General features: G+C 43.1%; 1 protein-coding gene and 1 non-coding gene across 2 annotated transcripts; both read right to left on the bottom strand.

The window, feature by feature from the left end:
• Positions 1-1,316: 1,316 nt before the first annotated feature.
• Positions 1,317-5,348, bottom strand: LOC102516360 (NXPE family member 3-like). Its single transcript, XM_032461042.1, is given in 6 exon segments — positions 1,317-2,708; positions 2,711-2,989; positions 3,713-3,938; positions 4,101-4,104; positions 4,766-4,826; positions 4,880-5,348. Coding segments are annotated over 6 exon segments (1,290 nt in total). The 3' UTR covers positions 1,317-2,457.
• An 11,006-nt stretch (positions 5,349-16,354) lies between these two features.
• On the bottom strand, positions 16,355-16,426 carry TRNAA-AGC. The gene has a single exon. It is a non-coding gene; the product is annotated as a tRNA-Ala (tRNA).
• Between the last annotated feature and the right edge of the window lie 3,643 nt (positions 16,427-20,069).

Genomic DNA, 20,069 nt, shown 5'->3' with positions numbered 1-20,069 from the left:
CGCCAAGGGCCAGAATGGGTGTCACTCGGGGAGGGGGGTGGGGCACAGGCTCCCAAGGCCCTGTCCTGGTGGAGCACAGAGGCCAGGCTGTGGCCTTAATCCTAAGGGTGGCCTCTCCCCACCCCCACCCCATCCCTGTTCTCCCATCTCAGCAATAAACTTGGACTAGTTTTATAAAAAAAGAAAAAAAAAATCCCATTTCTATCCCTTTTCTAGCTCTTGGCAATCACTGCTCTGAGTTCTGTCCCTATAATTTCTCCTTTTCCAAATGTCATATAAATGGAATAATACAGTATGTAGCCTTTTGAGTATGGCTTCTTTCTCTTAGCAAAATACTTCTGAGATTCGTCCACATCATTTTGTGTATTGGGAGTTGACTCCTTTTGACTTCTGGGTGGTGTTCATTGTATGGATGTGCCATGACGTGTTTACCCACTCACCGGTTGACCAGTTGGTGGATGATTTTTTCCCTCTGTTTTGGATGATTATGAAGGAAGTTGCTATGAACATTAGAGTACAAGTTTGTGTGAGAACATGTTTTCATTTCCCTGGGGTAAATACCTAGCAGTGGGGATTGTTGGGTCAAATGGTACATATGTATTTGCTTTTTTTTTAAAAGATCTTACTGGCTTTATTCAATGATTTACTATTAGTTTTTTTTTTAATGGGGGTACTGGGGATTGACCCCATGACCTCATGCACAAATAAACAAAAACCCAGGACCTTAAACATGTAGAGAAAAATTGTTTTTCTCATATAAGGAGAAGTCGAAAGCAGGCAGCCTGGAGGGGAGGGGACACTAGATCTGTGATCCCAGTAGAAACCCTGGCTCCTTGTATCTTTCAACCAGATTTAGCATTTGCTTTGTTTCCTATGGTCTCAAGATGTCTGCCCCTACCTATTCGCCCCCCACCTCCAGTACCACATCTGCATCTTAGGAGGTCAAGAAGAGAAAAAGGGCAAAAGGCATTCATTAGCCAAGTCTATCTGCCTGTTAAGAACTTTCCTGAAGCCCGACTCAGGGATGTCAGCTTACATACATCATTGGCTTGAAATGTGTGACGTGGCAATCCCTAGTTGCAAGAAATTCTGGGAAATGTGACTTTTCCACCAAGCAGTTTTTTAGGGGAGTTTCACATGCAGACTTTATTTAATTTATAATGTCCATACATGCTAAGTTAATCTTACAGAAAATTATATATATATATTTAAAAATTGATCTGAAAGAAGGAACATAATAACTGGAGCAGAAATAAGTAAGTCCCAAAGGAAGCAACCATGACAATGCTTAATTTTGGAAATGTAATTTCCCCTAATATAATTAATTAATGTTTATGATTCATGAACTGTTCCATAATTTTCTGCTACAATTCTGTACCATTCGTGTAACAAGCAGGAAAGTTCCTAGCTACCGTGCACACACCGACATGTTCTATAAATGTTTCTTGTAGTCAGAGTTTCAGTTGTCTTGTCCAGGATTCACTGGAGGACTGGCCATGCCTAGATTTGTCCCAGGACAGATTCACGGGAAGCCTTGACCATCCTTAATCAGATTTGCATGGAGGAAAAAAATGTGGCCCTGCAGCAATCTTAATGAATATAAAAATATGGCATCCAGTGCATTTCTCTGTTCCTTTGTTTCTTTCTCTAATATTATAAAACACCTACACTGTAGTGCTTATGCAGGGAATGGGAGCCAGCACACCACAGGGATACTTCTGTAATGTGGTTCTCCAACATTTCAACCATGTCTAGTGGAAAATAGGGTCCATATGGTTCACTGGTGAGACAAGGGTTATCAGAACATTACCTTTGGGTGTCCTATAAGGAAAATAGCGTTCATCTTTTTTTCAGCACTGACATCCCCAACACAGAAAAGCAAGGCTGTGTTCTGGCTGTTCATTCACCCCACTTGAGCAATCCATCACTCTCTGGATGGCAATCTAAGATTTCTTTGTTTGTTTCTTAGTACTTATTCCAATTTTCTACAAAGAGCGTGCATTATTTTTTATAATTAGGAGAAATATTTTATTTTACAAATCAGTCCATAAAAGACTATCTAGGTAGTCAGGCTCCTCAGTGGCTCTGATGAATTGAAATGGAATCTATCTCTTATATGTTTATAAGGTTCATGGACCATCTCAACAGAGAGCCCAACACATAAAATCACAGTCTTAAAGGCAGCAATGTAATAGGTGTTGCTGGCTCTGTCCCCCACACTCATCCCCTCAGCGGGGCTTTTCCACGTGGGGACTAAAGCTCTTAAGATGCATTGGACAACAGCCAGGCTTCCCTCCCCTGACGCCACCCACACCCCAGTTCTTGCTGGTTGTTATTACGACCTGTGTGTTAGAAGGAGATAACAGAAGAGGTACAGTGAGCTGGGAGGAAGGGCTTCCAGACTTGACCATCGCATGAGCTTCTCCATCCACACAGCTGCCAGACCGGCAGGAGCGCTCAGGTTGGGCAGACGTAGGAGAGCAGGAAGTCCAACTCGTTTTGGACGACGTGCCTCCTGGGGTGGATGCTGTCCAGCAAGGCCAGGCTGGTGGTCATTTCCCAGGCGTCCACAAAGGCCACATGGAGGTCGGCAAAGGCAGCTTGGAGGAGCCGATTCACCTGGAGGATGAACCAGTCGCTGCCGTACACGAACTTGTAGCTGGTTTTGGCCAGTTTGATGACCACAAGAGTGCGGGGCTCCCGGCCGGGAGCGCGACCACGGCGGCCCGGATCCCAGCCAGTTGCTGCACAAAGATGGATGGAGGGGAAGTGGTGAAGTGGGCGCCCAGGCTCAGCACCACCATGGTGCGGGGGCCCCCGGCCAGGCCCTCCAGTTCCAGGGCCACGGAGTGCAGGGAGGCCACTGGTGTGCGCAGGGAGTGCAGGGGCCAGCGGTGGGCACGCCAGTGCAGCACAATGCCCTGAGTGGTGTCCATGGCCATCAGGGGCCCCGTCTGGCATGTGGCATGGAGACCTACTGGCTTCAGGGCTGTGTGGGGACGAGAGAGGAGGCTCAAGGGTTAGTATGGGACCATGCACCTTCCTCTTGGATGAAATAAAAATTGTAGTCCCCTCTTTCTAGGACATAAACTTTCTCCCGAAACCCTACAGCTGACCCCCACTCAAGTTTTCAAGGTTGCCCCAGATCTCACTATTATCCATTCAAACCCCTAATGAGTTTGCTTTCAATTCCTTATAGTGTTGACTTCCCTCTGCTGGTTGGCCTCTTCTGAAATCTTCCTTTCTTACCTTCTGTAACCTTCCTTTCTTACCTTCTGTAACACTGTATTATCCCATTTTTCTACCTTTCTGGTCATTCTTTGCTCAATTTGTTTCTAGCTCTGTGTCAGGGCACACAGCTGAGTGAACACGCTGGGTTTCAGGACCCGCTGGTCACCATTTGGCAAAGACATGAAGTGGACCAGAATCTCTAGCCTGGGGCAAGTCTTCATCCAAGGGTGGCTGAGGGAAGCCAATGGATGACTCCACACTGGAGAGCTCAGACAGAAAGCAGACCGCAGAAAGTGCCAACACACTGCTAAGAAAAGAGAGGGTTTCCAAAGGAAAATCAATGAGACAAAATGCTGTAGGTAGCCAGGGAGGCTGAGGACCGAGAATAGGTCTTCAGACTTGCTAACTGGGAGGTTCCTGGCAATATTATAGATTAGGGAGAGCAAAATCAGTCCTGCCTTCTCTCCCCATGGCCACTCACAGGGCACAGTGTCACACAGGTACTCCCACCACTGCCGGAGCGTGGAGTCCCCCATCATGTGGACAATGTGACCAGCCAGGCAGCCCAGGACGCTGTCAGCCGTGGAGAAGGAGTGGCTGGAGCAGGACAGCGAGTGCCACATGTTCTGGTGGTAGAATCCAGAGGGCTTTGGGCCCGGGATCCCAGGATGGCATGGTTGTTGAGGGGATGGAACTGGAAGAAATGGCTTGTAAGCAAAACAATCAGTGAGTGCCCCAAGAGGCTAAAGCCACGGGTATGCAGTTAAGGGCTGCCTTCCCTTCCAGCCCCGGGGTCACTCACCTAGGCTCCTGCTGCTCTCAGCCACCCAGATTGGAGAAGTACCCTGAGGGAGGGCCTGGTCTGTCACATTCCTGAAGAGAGACCAGTTGGCAAGAGGGGAATGTGTAATGGGAAGGAATCTTGGAGCGAGGTGCAGGGGTTGGGGGTGTTTGGAGGAAAGGAAGTTCTCCACGTCAAGAGCATCTGTCCAGTGTCAGGGCTCCTAGGAGACTGTGACGTATGGGGCTGGGGATGGGATTAGAAGCTGGAGCTCTGGGATCCAGGGTCTTTGAATTTCCCACCCTGAGGGATTTCATCAGTGCAGAAAGCAAAATTGTTTTTAAAATGGACCCAGGACTTTGGTTTTGTTCAGATCTGGTGAGGCCAACAGATCAGGAGATGGTTGCCATTGAAGAGATAGTGTGTTACTCACAGTTCCCAATCCGTGGGGACACAGTATATACCACGCAGGGCCGCGTGGGGGCACGGTATATACCATGCAGGGCCATGTTGGGAAGCACTGGGGTCAGTCAGGAGCATGGGGAGGAGAGGAAGGTGGGTGAAAACCTTTACCAACTATTACTTAAAAGTTGTCAGCTCTTAGAGTGAGACCTGGCCTGGGGTAGGTGCTCAGGAAACGTGTTTAATAGGAGTGAATAGCTGAATGATAAGAGTAGGACTCAGGCAGAGGAATCTCAGGCACTGGGATTCAGGGATTGGGACAGACATCCCAGACGATGCTGGTTTTCTTACCGTGCCAGCAGGGCCTCCTCGTGTGGTGTGGTCACGTTCCAGTAACGTCCACTTGAATGTTCTACAAGGAGTCGCAGGGAAGGGTCGGGGGTCGAGCGCAGAACCAGAGCTCACCCGAATCTTCATCCCTGTAGTGACAGGCAGACCCTTCCTCCCCGATTAACAGGGGGTTAACGTTGCAAGTGACAATTTCTTCATATCCCGTGGGTCCCTGGAAATAACCCATGAAATCAACTGTGGCCCACTGGTCTCTCCAGATCCCCCGCAGAACCCTAACTGCCTCACTGGAGTGGATCAGCTGGACTTGCCCCTGGGCCTGCCCAGCCCAGAGCAGGGGCAGGGACAGCAGGTATGTGCCGTTCTCCAGATCTTTGACATCTCCAGGGACACCTGCCTTCAGGTCAGGACCCAACAGCTGTGCCCGAAATAGATCCCCACCGTGGGTCTTGGGCCTGCCCTGGTGGTCTCTGGTGATAAGGACGGCCTCCAGGTAGCCTCCCAGGGTGTAGCTGGCCTGGGCAGGATCCCTCAGGTGGCAAGTGGAGGTTTTGGGGCTGGTGGAGGCCAAAAGGTCCCCCCCCATCTCCTGGGGTTAGAGGCCAATGCAGAAGATGGGTCAGATCCGAGAGCTCCTGCGAGAGAGAGCCGAATGACTTGTGGGCAGGGCGGGGCCCTGCGGGCAGAGGGACAGCGCTATCAGGCCAGGAAACCTTGATGTAGAAGATCTGTGGGCAGAGAAAGAAGAACCCATCAGTGGTTTGTGTCTCTTCCTCTTTCTTCTGGGAAGTTCTCAATTCACCAAACTTCGTCCTCTTCTGCCTGGTGGGTCTGAGGCAGGAACCCCACTTGCCCTGCCTCCTGCTGCTTCTGACCCAAAGCTGGTGTCTGAGCCACCACCATACATATCTGCAGACACCAACTCCTGTTAACTTTTTATTTTAAATTTTTTTTATCGATCTATAGTTGATTTACAATATTATATTAGTTTCAGGAGTACAACATGGTGATTCAACATTTTTATAGATTATGCTCCACTTAACTTTATAAAAATTGACTATATTCCCTGTGCTGTACAATATATCCTTGTAAGGTATTTATTTTATACATAGTGGTTTGTACTTCTTAATCCCCTACCCTTCTCTTGCTCCTCCAACCTTTACCATCTCGTGCTTAAAACCATCTGTCTGTGGGTTTTGCTAAATCCCCACAGAGAATAAATAGTATCTCTGTCTCCTGGTCCCCACTAACTTCCACCCCACCATCTGCTCACCCCTGACACATACACTTTTTACTGCCACCATAGCTGGGGTCTAGGCTTGGACCTACCCCCTAGTCTCTGGCTCTCCCCACCTCTTACAAGTTCTTTTTCACTCTTGGGACTTCAAAACCCAGACTAAATCCCCCTTTGCCCTCCTGTTTCCTCTTTCTACAATCTAACCTCCACCATCTCCATCGTGGATTTAGAAAGAGGGTTTCTTTCACACACAGAAGCAAAAGCTAGAGTTGATGGAATCAGACACATGGTATCTTGGCGTTCCCCTGTCCAACAGGCAAAAGGAGAGAGATGTGCAGATAGAAGGGGGTTTCGGGGAGGGAGTAGGCTGTGGCCCCAGCTCTCTGTAGCCCCCAACAAAAATCCAAGTCTCAAATAAGCACAAGCCTATGTGGGCCTTGCCTCAAGGGAAACACATTTGGTTTAAAAGCACAGTACAAATAAATTCCTCCCAGGGAAAGAAGCTAATCCAGTTTGATGTCCCATCAGCATCTGATGGTCTCTAGCATTTACCTACCTTGCATCTAGTTTGTTCTCTGACTACACTTTAGCGTTAAAGAACTTGACCCCCTACTCAACCTTTCCTAATAGCACAGACATTAGGTGTTGTATACACACTCCTGGCCATTTGAGCCTCCTGGGTCTCTCCAGGGCACAGGGCATGCCCAGATGCCTCTCCTTACATATCTCCTGGGTAAAATCAGCATAAGCAGGAAGAAAGATTCAGAAGGTGCATCAGGAAGGAAAAACTGATACCAAGGGGGAGGCGCAGAAGAAAGTATTTCCTTCATGCAGATCATTGAGACCTGTTCCAGAGGCACTTAAGTAAGCCCCTGGAATGTGAATATTTCTATGTCATGTTCTTTGAGTTGCAGTTTGTGACTGAGAACTGGGGAGACCACAGTCTTACCAGGGGCCCATGTAGCATGGGGTCAAGAGATATGTGCAATTGACCAGTGGCTCTGGGAGTGGCTTGGGACTGAGCCCTTCATGCACAGGGCCTGTTGGAACCACCACCCCTTCGTCAAGCCAACAGTCAAGGACCGATCAGTCACTAGGAGGGAATGGCCATGTCGCCTGGGTTAGTGATGGGGAGGAGGCTGTCTTTTCCTTCTCCTGGTTTCCCTTCCTGCAATCAAAGGGGAAGCAGAGGGATGAAGATGAGGGAGGCATGTGTGAGCAGAGCATGCCTCACTCCCCAACTCCAATCAGCTGGGGCTGTTGTTGAACGTGGCAAGAGGGATGGAGGAGAAGGGAAGGAGCAAGGAGGAGAGTGCTGAATTAGATATGAGGTTGAAGTTTAAAATAAATAGAACTGGGTCTTAGAGAAATGAAACGGACTGACTTCATAACTGAAATTAACTTGAAAGTTACGGACTTAGACTCACATGTGGTTAAGGAAGCCAGGGAAAGGATAGCATTCAACAGACATAGTTCATAGCAACAACGGAAAGAATTAAAATTGTTTCGCATTTATACCCCAACAAGGAAGGCTGTTTCAAACCTTGTTTCTCCTCCACTGCCCACATACTGCTGGTGCTGGGCGTCATAGGAAACGTCATATCATGATAGGACCTCTGGCTGTCTCTTTGTGTCATGATGATGAGTTGGCACAGTGCAGGGTAGGAGTATTCCTAGAAGCCATTCCTACACTGAGACATTTAGCTCAAAACCACTATTAAATCAAAACTAAATGTTCCTCAATTCAAATTTCCCTTTCCAGGCTCTAAAAAAAATGTCTGTGACCACCCCAATGTCATCTGACATGGAGAGTTGTAATAGAAAGATACATGACCTTAACAGATTGAGGTTAAAATATTTTACTGTTGTAAATTTTACAAAAACACTTGATATTGCATGTGCCCCTCCCAGGGCCTTGGAAGGGATCTATGCAAGGGAAAGACTGTGAACTTTAAGCCTCATTGGCTTCCTGGCAAATATATATATTTTATAATTTTATTATTCTTCTTTCTTTTTTTTTGTGGGAGGGGAGGTAATTTGGTTTACTTATTTATTTTTTTTTTGATGGAGTACTGAGGATTGAACCCAGGACCTGGTGCATGCTAAGCATGTGCTCTACCACTGAGCTATTATCCTCCCCTCTTCCTGGCATACATGGCTCAGGTTGCAACCATAGCAAAGTCAGCTCTGTCCCACACAGCTGACTGCAGTGTGAGATACCATAGCTTATAAGACACATCTCAATTTCAGAGATGTTCACATGTGAAAAGTGCACATCTTAGAACTGACAAAATATAGTATTTGTGACCTGTGTGATAGACAAAGGATTAATAGCCAGAAAATAGGAAGAATGGCCACAAGTCAGCGTGAGAAAGACAAAGAATCCAGTAGAAAAATAGGCAAAGTGTATGAGCAGGAAATTTATGGAAAGGGAACTATAAAATGAACATAAACAACCAAAAAAATGCCCAGCTATGTTAGTTGTATGATCTAGGAATGGTTTAGGTACAAATGACAGAAAACCCAACACACAGTGGTGCAAGAATGATGTTCCTATTTTCCTCACATAACAAGATGCCCCAGAGTAGGACATCAAGGGCTAAATATAATTATTAATTCTAAGAGATTTTCTTGTAGGTTTCTTGGGGGTTTCTACATAGAAAATAATGTCTTATGTGAATAGAAAGTTTTGTTACTTCCTTTCCAAACTGTGTATTTTTTTCTCCCTTGCCTTACTGTGTTGGCTAAGACTTCCAGTGCGACGTTGAAGAAGAGTGCTGAGAGCAGTTTTCCTTGTGTTCCCGGGAAGTTTTCAGTCTCTCACTGTTAAGTGTGATGAAGCAGATTCCTTCTATCACCTTAAGGAAGTCCCCTTCTGTTTCTCGTTTGCTGAGACTTTTAATCATGAATAGACATTGAGTTTCATCAAATGCTTTTTCTGCATCTGTTGTAATAATCAACCTTTTTTTTTCTTTCCTTGGCTTTTAATATAGTGAATTATACTTAATTGATGTTGAAATATTGAATCAGCCTTGTACACCTACAGTAAACCCCACTTAGTAACGGTGTGTCTCCCAGGAAGATTTTTTTTACTACAAATTCAATTTCCACATAGATATAAGGCTATTCATGTTGTCTATTTCTTTTTGAGTCTTTTTTGTTGTTGTTATTTTTGTCTTTCAAGCAATTTGTCAATTACATCAAAGTTGTAGAGTTTATTAGCTTAAATTTGTTCATAGTATCTCATTATTGTTTTAATATCTATAGAGTATGTATTGATGACACCTCTTGCATTCCTGATATTGATAATTTGTATTTTTATTCTTGTTCCTGATTAGTTTGTCCAGAGGCTAATCAATTATATTGATTTTTTTATAGAATCAGCTTTCAATTAATTGATTTTCTATATTGTTTTTCTGTTTTCTATTTTATTTATTTCTTCTCTGATATTTATTTTCTTTCTTCTACTTAGATAGGGTTTAGTTTATTCTTCTTTTTCTGGTTTCTTGGGGTAGAAACTGAGTTAATTGATTTGAGATCCTACTTCTTTTCTGACAAAGACATTTAATACTATATATTTCCCTCTGTGCATTCCCCCCAATTTTTATATGTCTGGTTAAATTTTCCCTCCATTCAAAATACTTTCTAATTTTTTTTTCAGATTTCTCCTTTGACCCTATTGGGCTATTAAGAAGTAAATTATTTAGTTTCCAAATATTTGAGAATTTTCTAGAAATCTTCCTGTTACTGACTTCTAATGTATTTCAAAAGTGATCAGAGAACATAGCTTTTTATTATTTGAAACATTTTAAATTTATTAAGATTTGTTTTATAATCCAGCATACAGTCTATGTTGGTAAATGTTCTATGTGCATTTGAAATGAATGTTTGTTCTGTTCTGCTGTTGTGTGGAGTGTTTTATAAATGTAAACTGGGTCAAGTTGGCTGATACTGTTGTTCAAGTCTTCTATACATTAACTTATTTTCTGTCAACTTGTACCTTCAGTTATTGATAGGGGGTGCTGAAATCTCTGACTATAACTGTGAATGTGTCTATTTTTCTTTGAAGTTTTTGCTTCATGCATTTTGAAACTCTGCTATTAGGAACCTATAGAGTTAGGTTTGTTATGTCCCCTTGATGAATTGATCCTTTTGTGCCTTAGATATACACTCTATTCTGAGATAGCGCTTCCATACTGAATTTCTATCTCCTATTCTCTGATAGAGATCTGAGTTGGTTCAGAAAACAAGAAAGGATCTTCGAGGAAAGATTCTCAGTCTCACCAGAATGAGCCACAGCAACAACATGAACTTATCCCGGGCTAAACAGTGAACAGTTTAGTTACTGCCCAGAAAAAGGAGTGGTAAAGACAACTCACTTTGAAGGCAGCTGTTAACTAGCTTAACACAAGTGATCTGTCCTCGGTAAACACATAGATTTCTATCTTTGAGTTTTCTTTTACTTCCTCCCCAGCCTCCCTGCCATTTATTCCTGGAAAATCTTCTTTTTGAAGAATTTAACTGCTTTTCAGCAGAACCAAGGAGAAAAGGAAACTTCTGCATTTGCGGCGAGGTCAGAAGGGGAAGCAGAGTATCCTTAGAGACAGGGTATGGAGGGAACAGCGGTCTCCTCAGTTTTAAGAACGGGGAAAGGACTCAGGTGAGCTGAAGCAGAAATAGGACAACTTAGGGAAAGAGAAAAGCACGGACGGCTTAGGTTTGTAACTTCCCCTCAGACAAACTCTTTTGGGCTAGTGCTTCAGACTCTTTAAAGCTACCCCCACCTGACACGGTGTGCTCACTCTCTCTCTAAGAACCTGTCCCGCCACGGCACTTCTGTTTCTGGGTTAGAAACAGGAAAATAGAATGACAAAATGAAGAGCGTTCCTCATCCTCCTTCTTCTAGATGAAAGTAGCTGGGTCGAGCTCTGTGGATGGATAGGGACAAGCAGAAAGGGCTATACTGACACAGGCTGCAACGGCCGACCCCACAGCCACAATCTTGTGCCTGCCGCTTGAACTGTCTGCTGAGCAGGTCTGCGGAAGCTTGGAGTTCTTTATTAGACAGCTGGTACATGACCAAGACCCTACGTAGATGGAAGTGTAAAATCAAAAGGGCTGATGTCATAAACACGATGAAATAAGAGTTCCCTACCATTTCCCTGCCAAAGAACATCAATTCTGATATCACCCATGGCTGAGAGGGTTTTGTAGAAGTTTGGGTGTTCAGTGAAGAAGTTCCAGCACACACTTGAAGCGATTGTGAGCTCGACAACCAGGCCTTCCACTGTGCAGACTGAATCCTGGGAGTGGCAAAGAGACGATGTTGCCAGATTCGGTGACAACCTAGCTATTGATGAAGATTGGTGACCGTCGAGCTGGGGAATAAACTGAGACTCTTCTCGACCTTCTGCATTAACTTCTGTCTGCCCTCTAATCCAGAGCAGCAGAGTCCTGGGCCAGGGGGCAATACAGCAAATGAGTATTGTCACCAGCGTCATCGTCATTTTCCATATTATTGATTCCAACCGTGCCCACGTGCAGACTGAGAGTGTATGATACGGAAGTGCAATTAAAATTAAGAGGCCCCATAAAAATGTGAAGCAAGAACAGCGGCCGTAGCACAGTAGCAGCAGCAGGGGGCACCTGCGCAGATTTGAGCTCCCACTCAAATGAGGACGGGGGGCAGGGAGAAGAGTATGACATGCAGTCCCCCAACTGCTACTAGCAGCCTCCAGATACGATCCCATTCCATCTCTTTTCTTGAAACACGGGGCTCTTAGCCCCCAATTCCACCTACCTACTCACCTCCATTTAAGCACCTAGAAATTCCACCCCTGCTTCCTTGCACTTATCATGTTAGACAGACTTCCTTAAAATATAAAAGCCACCCACACTGCTCTAATAAACCCAGTCATTCTACACTGTCAGGCATCTGCTTCCAGCATGATTATAACATCATGTTTATTCAACATCTTAACAAACCTAAGGCAAATATTAATATGAGAATTTAACTTGGGACAAAGCCAGTGATCTCTTCTCCAGCTTCTTAAAGCAGCTGCCGCCCATTCTTTTATTCTTCCTGCTTCAGCCCCTCCTTGAGTAGGAAGCTTACATCCTCCTCAGCATTTATTTCTTGGGGCTGATAGAGAACCCAGGAATCCAGACCATCTTTAGAAATTCCAGACATCCTACCACTCAGTTGACCCTTTTCACTCCTGGGACTAGGCTGCAGGCTTCATTCTCTGCCTCCACGGCCCTAGGACCTTGGTAGATATCTTCAGCTAGAGCAGACCAAGAAGAGGAATCAATCTATGTAATTATAAATGATGCCCAGGGCAGAGTCAAGTTGATATCATAATTCAAACCCCAAAGGGATGCCAGCAAAGAAGGCCATCTCATGGAAGCTCCTCAGCTGATGGATGAGCAGGTCACTGCTGTACATAGACCTGGACTTACTGTTGGAGTTTAGGTGGCAATCAGTGACATGGTTCCCCAACCAGCACTGTGTTCAGGACCATCTGGACAACTATTATATATCAGACAGTGGTCAACAGAGGCATAAAGGGAACCATAGTGGTTGGGTCCTCTGCCACCACCCAATACCACCTTTCTCTCCTCTTTGGCCCAGTTCGTGAAGGAAGTGAGCCCACAGAGAGATCATGAGGTCGGCTACAGACCAAGCGTCAGCTGTGGGCCTACTGGTGTAGCATCACACTCTGAGACACCTTAGCTGTTATCCCTGGCTCTGCGCAGTTGAACACTGGCTCCTGGCTTTGGCAGGCAGACACACACTATCCCATCCTAGGGATATCCCACGTCTTCTAGAAACAAAGAATCCATCCTGCTCCCTTCCCAACCACGAATCTATTTCCAGTGCTCCTCAAGCTTGCCCGGGTTAACTGTCATCTCCAAGGCCTCTTTTCCCATTATTTTTCTCAAATCCTCAGCATTATTTTAAACTGTGGACCACTTTCTCCAACCTGAAGCCTTACCCAATCCTGGATTTTATGGTGACCTGAGTCTCCTGTCTTCCTGACCACTCAGACGTTGCCGCAGGCCCTATTGGTGGACATGACCCAGCGTTCTATTTGTTAAGCCCTGGGTACATCACTTTCTCAAAATCAGGCACCCTATCTTGTGCGCCTCTTTGAATTCCGTGGGACATTAAGGAAGGTGACTTGCCCAGATTGTGATTTCAATCCATTCTAATTGCATGACAAATAGACTAAATGCCTTGTTCCCCAAACCTGAATCTGCCCAGGAGTCCACTTCCTCTGCTCACATTTCCCTTCTGAGGCCTAAGCCCCCTTAGGGCTCACCACAGGATTCCTCTCAACAAATCTTGTTTTTTCTCTCCTTCCTCTGCAAAGTCCCCAGAGTCTTATTTCCGGTCTTCATAGCAGCTCACGGGATAACGTCCAGCCAGTGCTACACCTACTGCCAAAGTGCAGCATCTCCAAGAATGTGGATGATGTAGCCTGTCAGGCACCCGGAAGGATGTCAAATGTGGAGACGGGGCAGCTGCAGTAGGAAAGAGACAGCCATGCTTCTTAGCAGAATAAAATTAAAGGCTGAGAACACAGCAGCAAAGAAGAAATGTGGGAATAAGGCTGCAGCCAGAAGGGCTTAATCACTGTAAAACACTATGGTCCGAACCCTGGACAAAGAATAATAACTTCCTCTTCCCACTCACTGGGAAACTTTTCTGCTGATGTCTGCAGAACAGCAATGCCCTGGGAGAGGACCAGACATGTCTGCTTTCTAGAGAGATGCTAGACGTGAAGTCCATACCTAAGCAGATGAGGGAAAGAGCAGGGGATGGTATATGGCATTCTTGCTCGAAGACTGCATGCTTTCTCCCTGCATCTGAATTTTTGTTGTCTTCTGCGTAGCATTCAGCACTAAGAGGAGAAAAGTGGCTCAAGCTGGAAGCAGGGAGAAGGGTTCCAAATGCCATGTTTGCAAGGAACGAGTGAGAAGTTGGGGGAAGAAAAACTTTAAAGTTCAGAGTTCATATAGGAAAATGTTGTTTTGACTCTATTTCCAAAAAATATTATACAAATTATTTGGTTAGACAAGGTATGAAAGACTGACTTACCAAAAAAAAAAAAGCCTCAGGAAGCAGAGAGGGCACTATACAGCATACTTCATCTTATTGCACTTTGAAGATATTGTGCAATAGTTTTTTTGGATCCATCTTCTAAAATAAAGGAAATAAAAGCAAAGATAAACAAATAGGACCTAATTAAACCTAAAAGCTTTTGCACATCAACAGCATTATTTTGTAATTAAGATATGTACTCTTTTTTTTTTTTTTTAGACAAAATGCTAGTGCACATTTAATAGGCTACAGTATAGTGTAAACATAACTTTTATATGTGCGGGGAAAACAGAAAATTTGTGTGACCTGCTTTGTTGAGATATTTGCTTTCTTGTGATGGTCTGGAACCAAACCCACAATATCTCTGAGGTCTGCCTGTATCAGTCAGTGTCCAGTAAGGAGACAGAAATCACACCAGATTTTAACAGGGAGAATCTAACATAAAGAATTGTTAACTGGATATGAAGAGCTGTTTGCAGGTGTCTGAAAAGGCTGAGGGAGAACACTGAGGTGTCATGTAGGTAATAACAGCGGGAAGCAGCTACCACCCAGGAGGCTGAAGGAGCCAAGTGAAGACGTTAGAATGATGGAAATTTAGAAACTCAGGAGTCCCATGGAGACAAAGCTCAGACCTCTGCTTAGCTGGCTCTGCAAGTGTTGGAAAAACCACAAACTGGAGTCAGCTTCTGTCCCTGGAAGGAACAGATGCTACCAGTGTGAAGAAGGTTGCTGATGCTTATAGGAGCAGGACTTAAGGTGCAAACCCGTAAGAGACAGACAGCTGTGCTGTCGCCCTCTAGCGTCCTTTATTGGAAGAACCTCATAGAGAACCTGCAGGTACAGCAGAGATGTTTGCAGGGCCCCAGCCCCACACTCCCGCAGTAGCACACAGAGGGATGAGTTTGGAGCTTAGAGACTGTAGCTGAATTGCTGGCAGAGGCAGATAAATCAGTAATTAAGCTGGTTGCTTAGAAGTTGCTCCATGTGAGTGATAAATTTAGCTGTAAGTTTTCTGGCAGATAAGTTAACAGGAAAGGATGCAAAAGGTTTCCTTTCCCAGTAAAGTAAGATACAACTTTGGAGAAAAGCTCCCTGTCAGCTGAACAGTAGAAGACACAGGAAAGGGAGTATAGTTATTTGGGGGGAAACTTGAGATAAGAAGGTCCCTGAGGAGATGGGGTTTGGCTAGTGGGGTCATAGTTGCAAGGACTAAGGGAGGGGGAGTCCTGCTTAAGGGCTTGGAAGGTGGGAGTCCAACATGCTGGTTTCTTTCCAGGCCAGCAGTTTCTATCATGGGCTGTTGTCACCTCCAGCTTGCTGTTCCCGAAGTGTTTGGGCAAGGTTGAGAGCGGAATACAAAACAGACACTCATCTAACACCATATCCAGGTCATATCAGGTATCTTCCTTTTCCTAGGATCTACCTGGCAAGGCATGGGCTCTAGCCCTGCTACTAGTCCAGGAGACAGTTTTGAGCATGGTCTACAAACTCTTCAAGGATCTTGCTTAATTCTATCTCACTTCTTGCCTCACCCCATCCCCAACTCAAAAACGCTACTGTGTGGTTTTGGGCATCCCTGTTTCCCAGCCTGGAATGCTATTCTGTGCCAAGCGAATCCACAGTCCACTTTGTGGAATTCTTCCCTAGACCCCAAAGACTGGGATGCATGCCTGTCTCATGTACTCTCATAGTTCACCTCTATTACAGCACTTCCCATAGGAAACTACGGCAGCATAATCACATACTCTGATTAATCAGACTTCTTACTTTCTAGAAATGGCAGCAAATTCTGGCTGATTAAAGAGTAAGGGGCATTAATAAAAGGACCCTAGAAAGCTCACATACTGCTGGGAGACTGGAGAAGCAGACCTGAATGCTAAGCTTCCAGGAGGTAGGTCCCTGACCCGCACTCGGAATGTGCCTGATGAGATGCCTGTTACCACTGCTGCACCCAACTGAGCAGCAGGGGAAACTTCCCCACCGTTTACACCAAAGACGCCAGTTTTGTGCCAGGAGCCTGACCTTGCAACCACCACCGCTATTGAAATCCGGGGGCTTCTGATTCCACCCTCCCAGCAAAATGGATTCTCATTTTTAAGTTATTCACATCTGAATAGAAGGATCTGGAGTCACTTTCTTTCTGACTGACGTATCTTCTTTTTGTTTTTTTATCTAATGGAACTATATGTTTTGTTTGTTTTGGGTTTTTTTTTTTTAGGGGGGGGGATTAGGTTTATTTATTTATTTTTAATGGAGGTACTGGGGATTGAACCCAGGACCTCATGCATGCTAAGCATGCACTCTACCACTGAGCTATACCCTCCCCTCTGAAGTACATTCTTTAAATTTTTTCTTTAGTGAGGACCTCTATCATGGTTTTTTGGATCATTTTTTAATTGAAGTATAGTTGTGAAGTGTAACAGTGTTGTGTTAATTTCTGGTGTACAGCATAGTGATTCAGTTATACATCCATATACATGTATATTCTTTTTCATTATAGTTTCTTACAAGGTATTGAATGTAGTTCCCTGTGCTATACAGTAGGACCTTGTTGTTTACCTATTTTATATATAGTAGTTAGTATCTGCAAATCTTGAACTCTCAATTTATCCCTCTACCTGCTCCCCTTTCCCCCTGGTAACCACAAGTTTGTTTTCTATGTTTACGAGTCTGTTTTGTAAATAAGTTTATTTGTGTCATTTTTAAAGATTCCACATATAAATGATATCATATGGTATTTTTCTTTCTCTTTATGGAAGCAACCTAAATGTCCATTGACAGATGACTGGGTAAAGAAGCTGTGGTATATATATGCAGTGGAATACTACTCGGTCATATAAAAGAATGAGCTAATGTCATTTGCAGCAACATGGATGGACCTGGAGGTTGTCATACTCATCAGTTTTAGTTTTACCACTTTTTATGGACTGAATTATGTTCCCCTAAAATGCATATGCTGAAGCCCTAGCCCCTAAAGTGACTGTTTGGAGACAGCCATTAAGGAGGCAATTAAGGTTAAGTGAGGCCCTAATCTGAAGAGGAAGAGACACCAGAGATCTGTTTTTTCACGCATGACAGGTCATATGAGGACACCCAGAAGGTGGCTGTCTGCAAGCCAGGAAGAGAGGACTAGAAACTAACCCTGCTGGCCCCTTAATGTTGGACCGTAGCCTCCAGAAGTGTGAGAAAAGAAATTTCTATTGTTGAAACACCCTCAGAGTATGGTATCTTATTATGGCAGCCCAAGCAGAGTATATTCCTTCATTCTATCAAAAATTTTTCTGGTTATAAAATTCTACTTTGAAAACAGACCATAATTTAACTGGAGTCCCAGAGGGAAAAAAAGAAAAAATAGGAAGAGAAAATAGTGAGGAAAAATATTTGAAGAGATAATGGCTGAGAGTTTCCCCCAAACAATTAAAGACATGATGAGGGGCATCAATCTTCTATTTCAAAGATCCCAACAAAGCCAAAGTAGAACTTTTTGAAAAGTCCACATTTAATCACATTTGACTGAAAATATAAAAAAATCAAATGAAAAATAAGAGAAGACAAAAATTACCAATTCCAGGAAGGAAATAGAGATTATCACTCTGCGGACATCAGAAGTATAATGAGGGAATGCTATGAACAACTCTATGAATATAAACTTGACATCTTTGGTGAGATAGACCAATTCATTGAAAATCACAAATTATTACAACTCACCTAATATGCAGTAGACAATTTGAATAGCACCATAACTATTAGAAGAAATGTAAGCAACTTAACCAATTGCAATGTGCATACCTTATTTGAATCCTGATTCAAACAAATCTAGTAGAAAAAGATAAATTAGGCAAACAGTAACCAAAGAAAGTTGGTATAAACCTTAAGGCAAACATCATTTCTAGAAATAAGGAGGGTTTCTACATAATGACAAAAAAGTTCAACTTGCCAAGAATATGTAATAATTCCAAATAGCTCTGTATCTAACAATATAGCATTAAATAAATAAAGCAAACTTCAAAATATGCACATTTTCAGAGAGAAATAAATTCAGAATTGTTCTGGGAGATTAGTATATATATGTCTTTCAGTAATGGGTGAAATAAGTAGACAAAAGATTATGTGATACGTAAGTAATTAATGATTAAGAGATTTGAAGAGCACAGTTTAAAAACTGTCTTGTTTAGACAATGAAGCTATCAGTTGCAGAATACACATGTGGAACACTTACAAAATTGACTGTATACTGGGCCAAAATGCAAGTCTCATCAAATCACAAGAGATTTAAATTATATGAAATAATATTCTCTGGTCACAGGCAACTAAATTAGAAATCAATAACAAAAATGTTATTAATGGAAAGATATATCATGTTCATTATATCTCATTTGAAACCAAACTGAACTACAAGTTCAATATAATCACAAATAAAAATCCCAACAGGAATTTTTCTTTTTTTTTTGGTAATTCCACAGATTGAATTAAAAGATTCATATGGAAGCACGAAAGGTCAAAAACTGCCTTTTCAAGTGGAATGAACATGGGTCAAAGACCTTAAAACTATGTGGGTCTTTGCCACCAGAAATCCAGAATTATTTTGCAATGGTAGTCATGAAGATGGGGCGGTGCTGGTGCTGGTGGAGACAAATTCACTAAACAGAATAGAAAGTCCCCAGACTAACATATGGACACTTGATTTATGACAAAGATGCACAGGAGTGCTATGGGGAAAGGATGAAGTCAGGCTGTGTGCCAGATCTATCAGGTGTAAAAATACCCAGAATGTTAAAAAAAAAAAAGTGTCCTCTTATAAATAATCAAGGAAATTCAAATTAAAACCGCATGAGCCACTACTACACACCCATAATTTTTGCCAAATATTTTTAAATGATAATATCAAATGCTGACAAGAATGTGGAGCACCAAGAACTGCTGGTGAAAGAGTAAACCGGTAAAACCAGTTTTTAAAAATTGACAGAATCCAGTCAGTCTAAAGATACACCTATTCTCTGATCAGCAAAACCACTGCCAGGTGACACCTTACAGAAACACATGTTCATACGGGCTCTAAAGCTACCTGCAAAAAAATATTTATGGGAGCATTTTTCACGGCAGCCCTATTCACAGTAGAATGTAAAAGTGTGAAATAATCATACAATGAAAGACCATATAACAGTGAAAATGGATGAACTACACTTGCATGGAAGAATATGGGTGAATCTTAAAATACATAATATTGAACAGAAGAAGCCAGATACAGTGGAATTTGTACACTATGTTTCCACTTATGTGAAGTTGAAAATCAGGCAAAACTCACATGGATTGTTTAGGAACGCCTAATAAGTTGGCAAAACTATAAAGAAAAACAAGGGTGTAAATATTATATAGAAGTTAGAATTATGAATACATCTAGAACAATGGGGGGAGTTATAACTCGGGAGAGACATGGTATCTGGGGGGCTTCTGGAATGAAGACCTTGCTCTTATTTTGCTTATCATTTTGTAACAATTTGTTAAACTGCTTTATGTATTTTCTCTATGTAGTGTTATATTTTATAAAAAAATTTAAGTAAAAGTATGTATACCCATTTTTATATACACATGCATACTTGTACACTTAAATTCTTATATTTGTAAAAGTATCTGATGGATAAATAAGAAATCAACAAAAACAGTTACTCAGGAATGGAAGGAGAATGGAGTTTGATGGGCAGGTATGAAAATAAGACTTCTCTTTGCATAATTTTCTGTATAGTTTTGACTTTTGACTCATGTACATGCAATACATACTCAAAAACTAAATCTAAAGAGTGCAGTCCCTGAAATTGGGAACATAATGAAAGAAATGTATCAAAGTACTTATCAAATTGATAAAAGCCACACAGAGAAAGAATTTATTTCAAGTGACTTTACCACCGAGTTCTTTGTAGGACTTACTTAGGGGGTTGCATTCTAAGGACAAAAAGAATTACAAACGA

This window comes from Camelus ferus, chromosome 18 (genome assembly GCF_009834535.1).
Source record: "Camelus ferus isolate YT-003-E chromosome 18, BCGSAC_Cfer_1.0, whole genome shotgun sequence".
Lineage (NCBI taxonomy): Eukaryota > Metazoa > Chordata > Mammalia > Artiodactyla > Camelidae > Camelus > Camelus ferus.
Note: the sequence above shows the minus strand (reverse complement) of the source record. Positions and strands in the feature narration are given on the sequence as shown.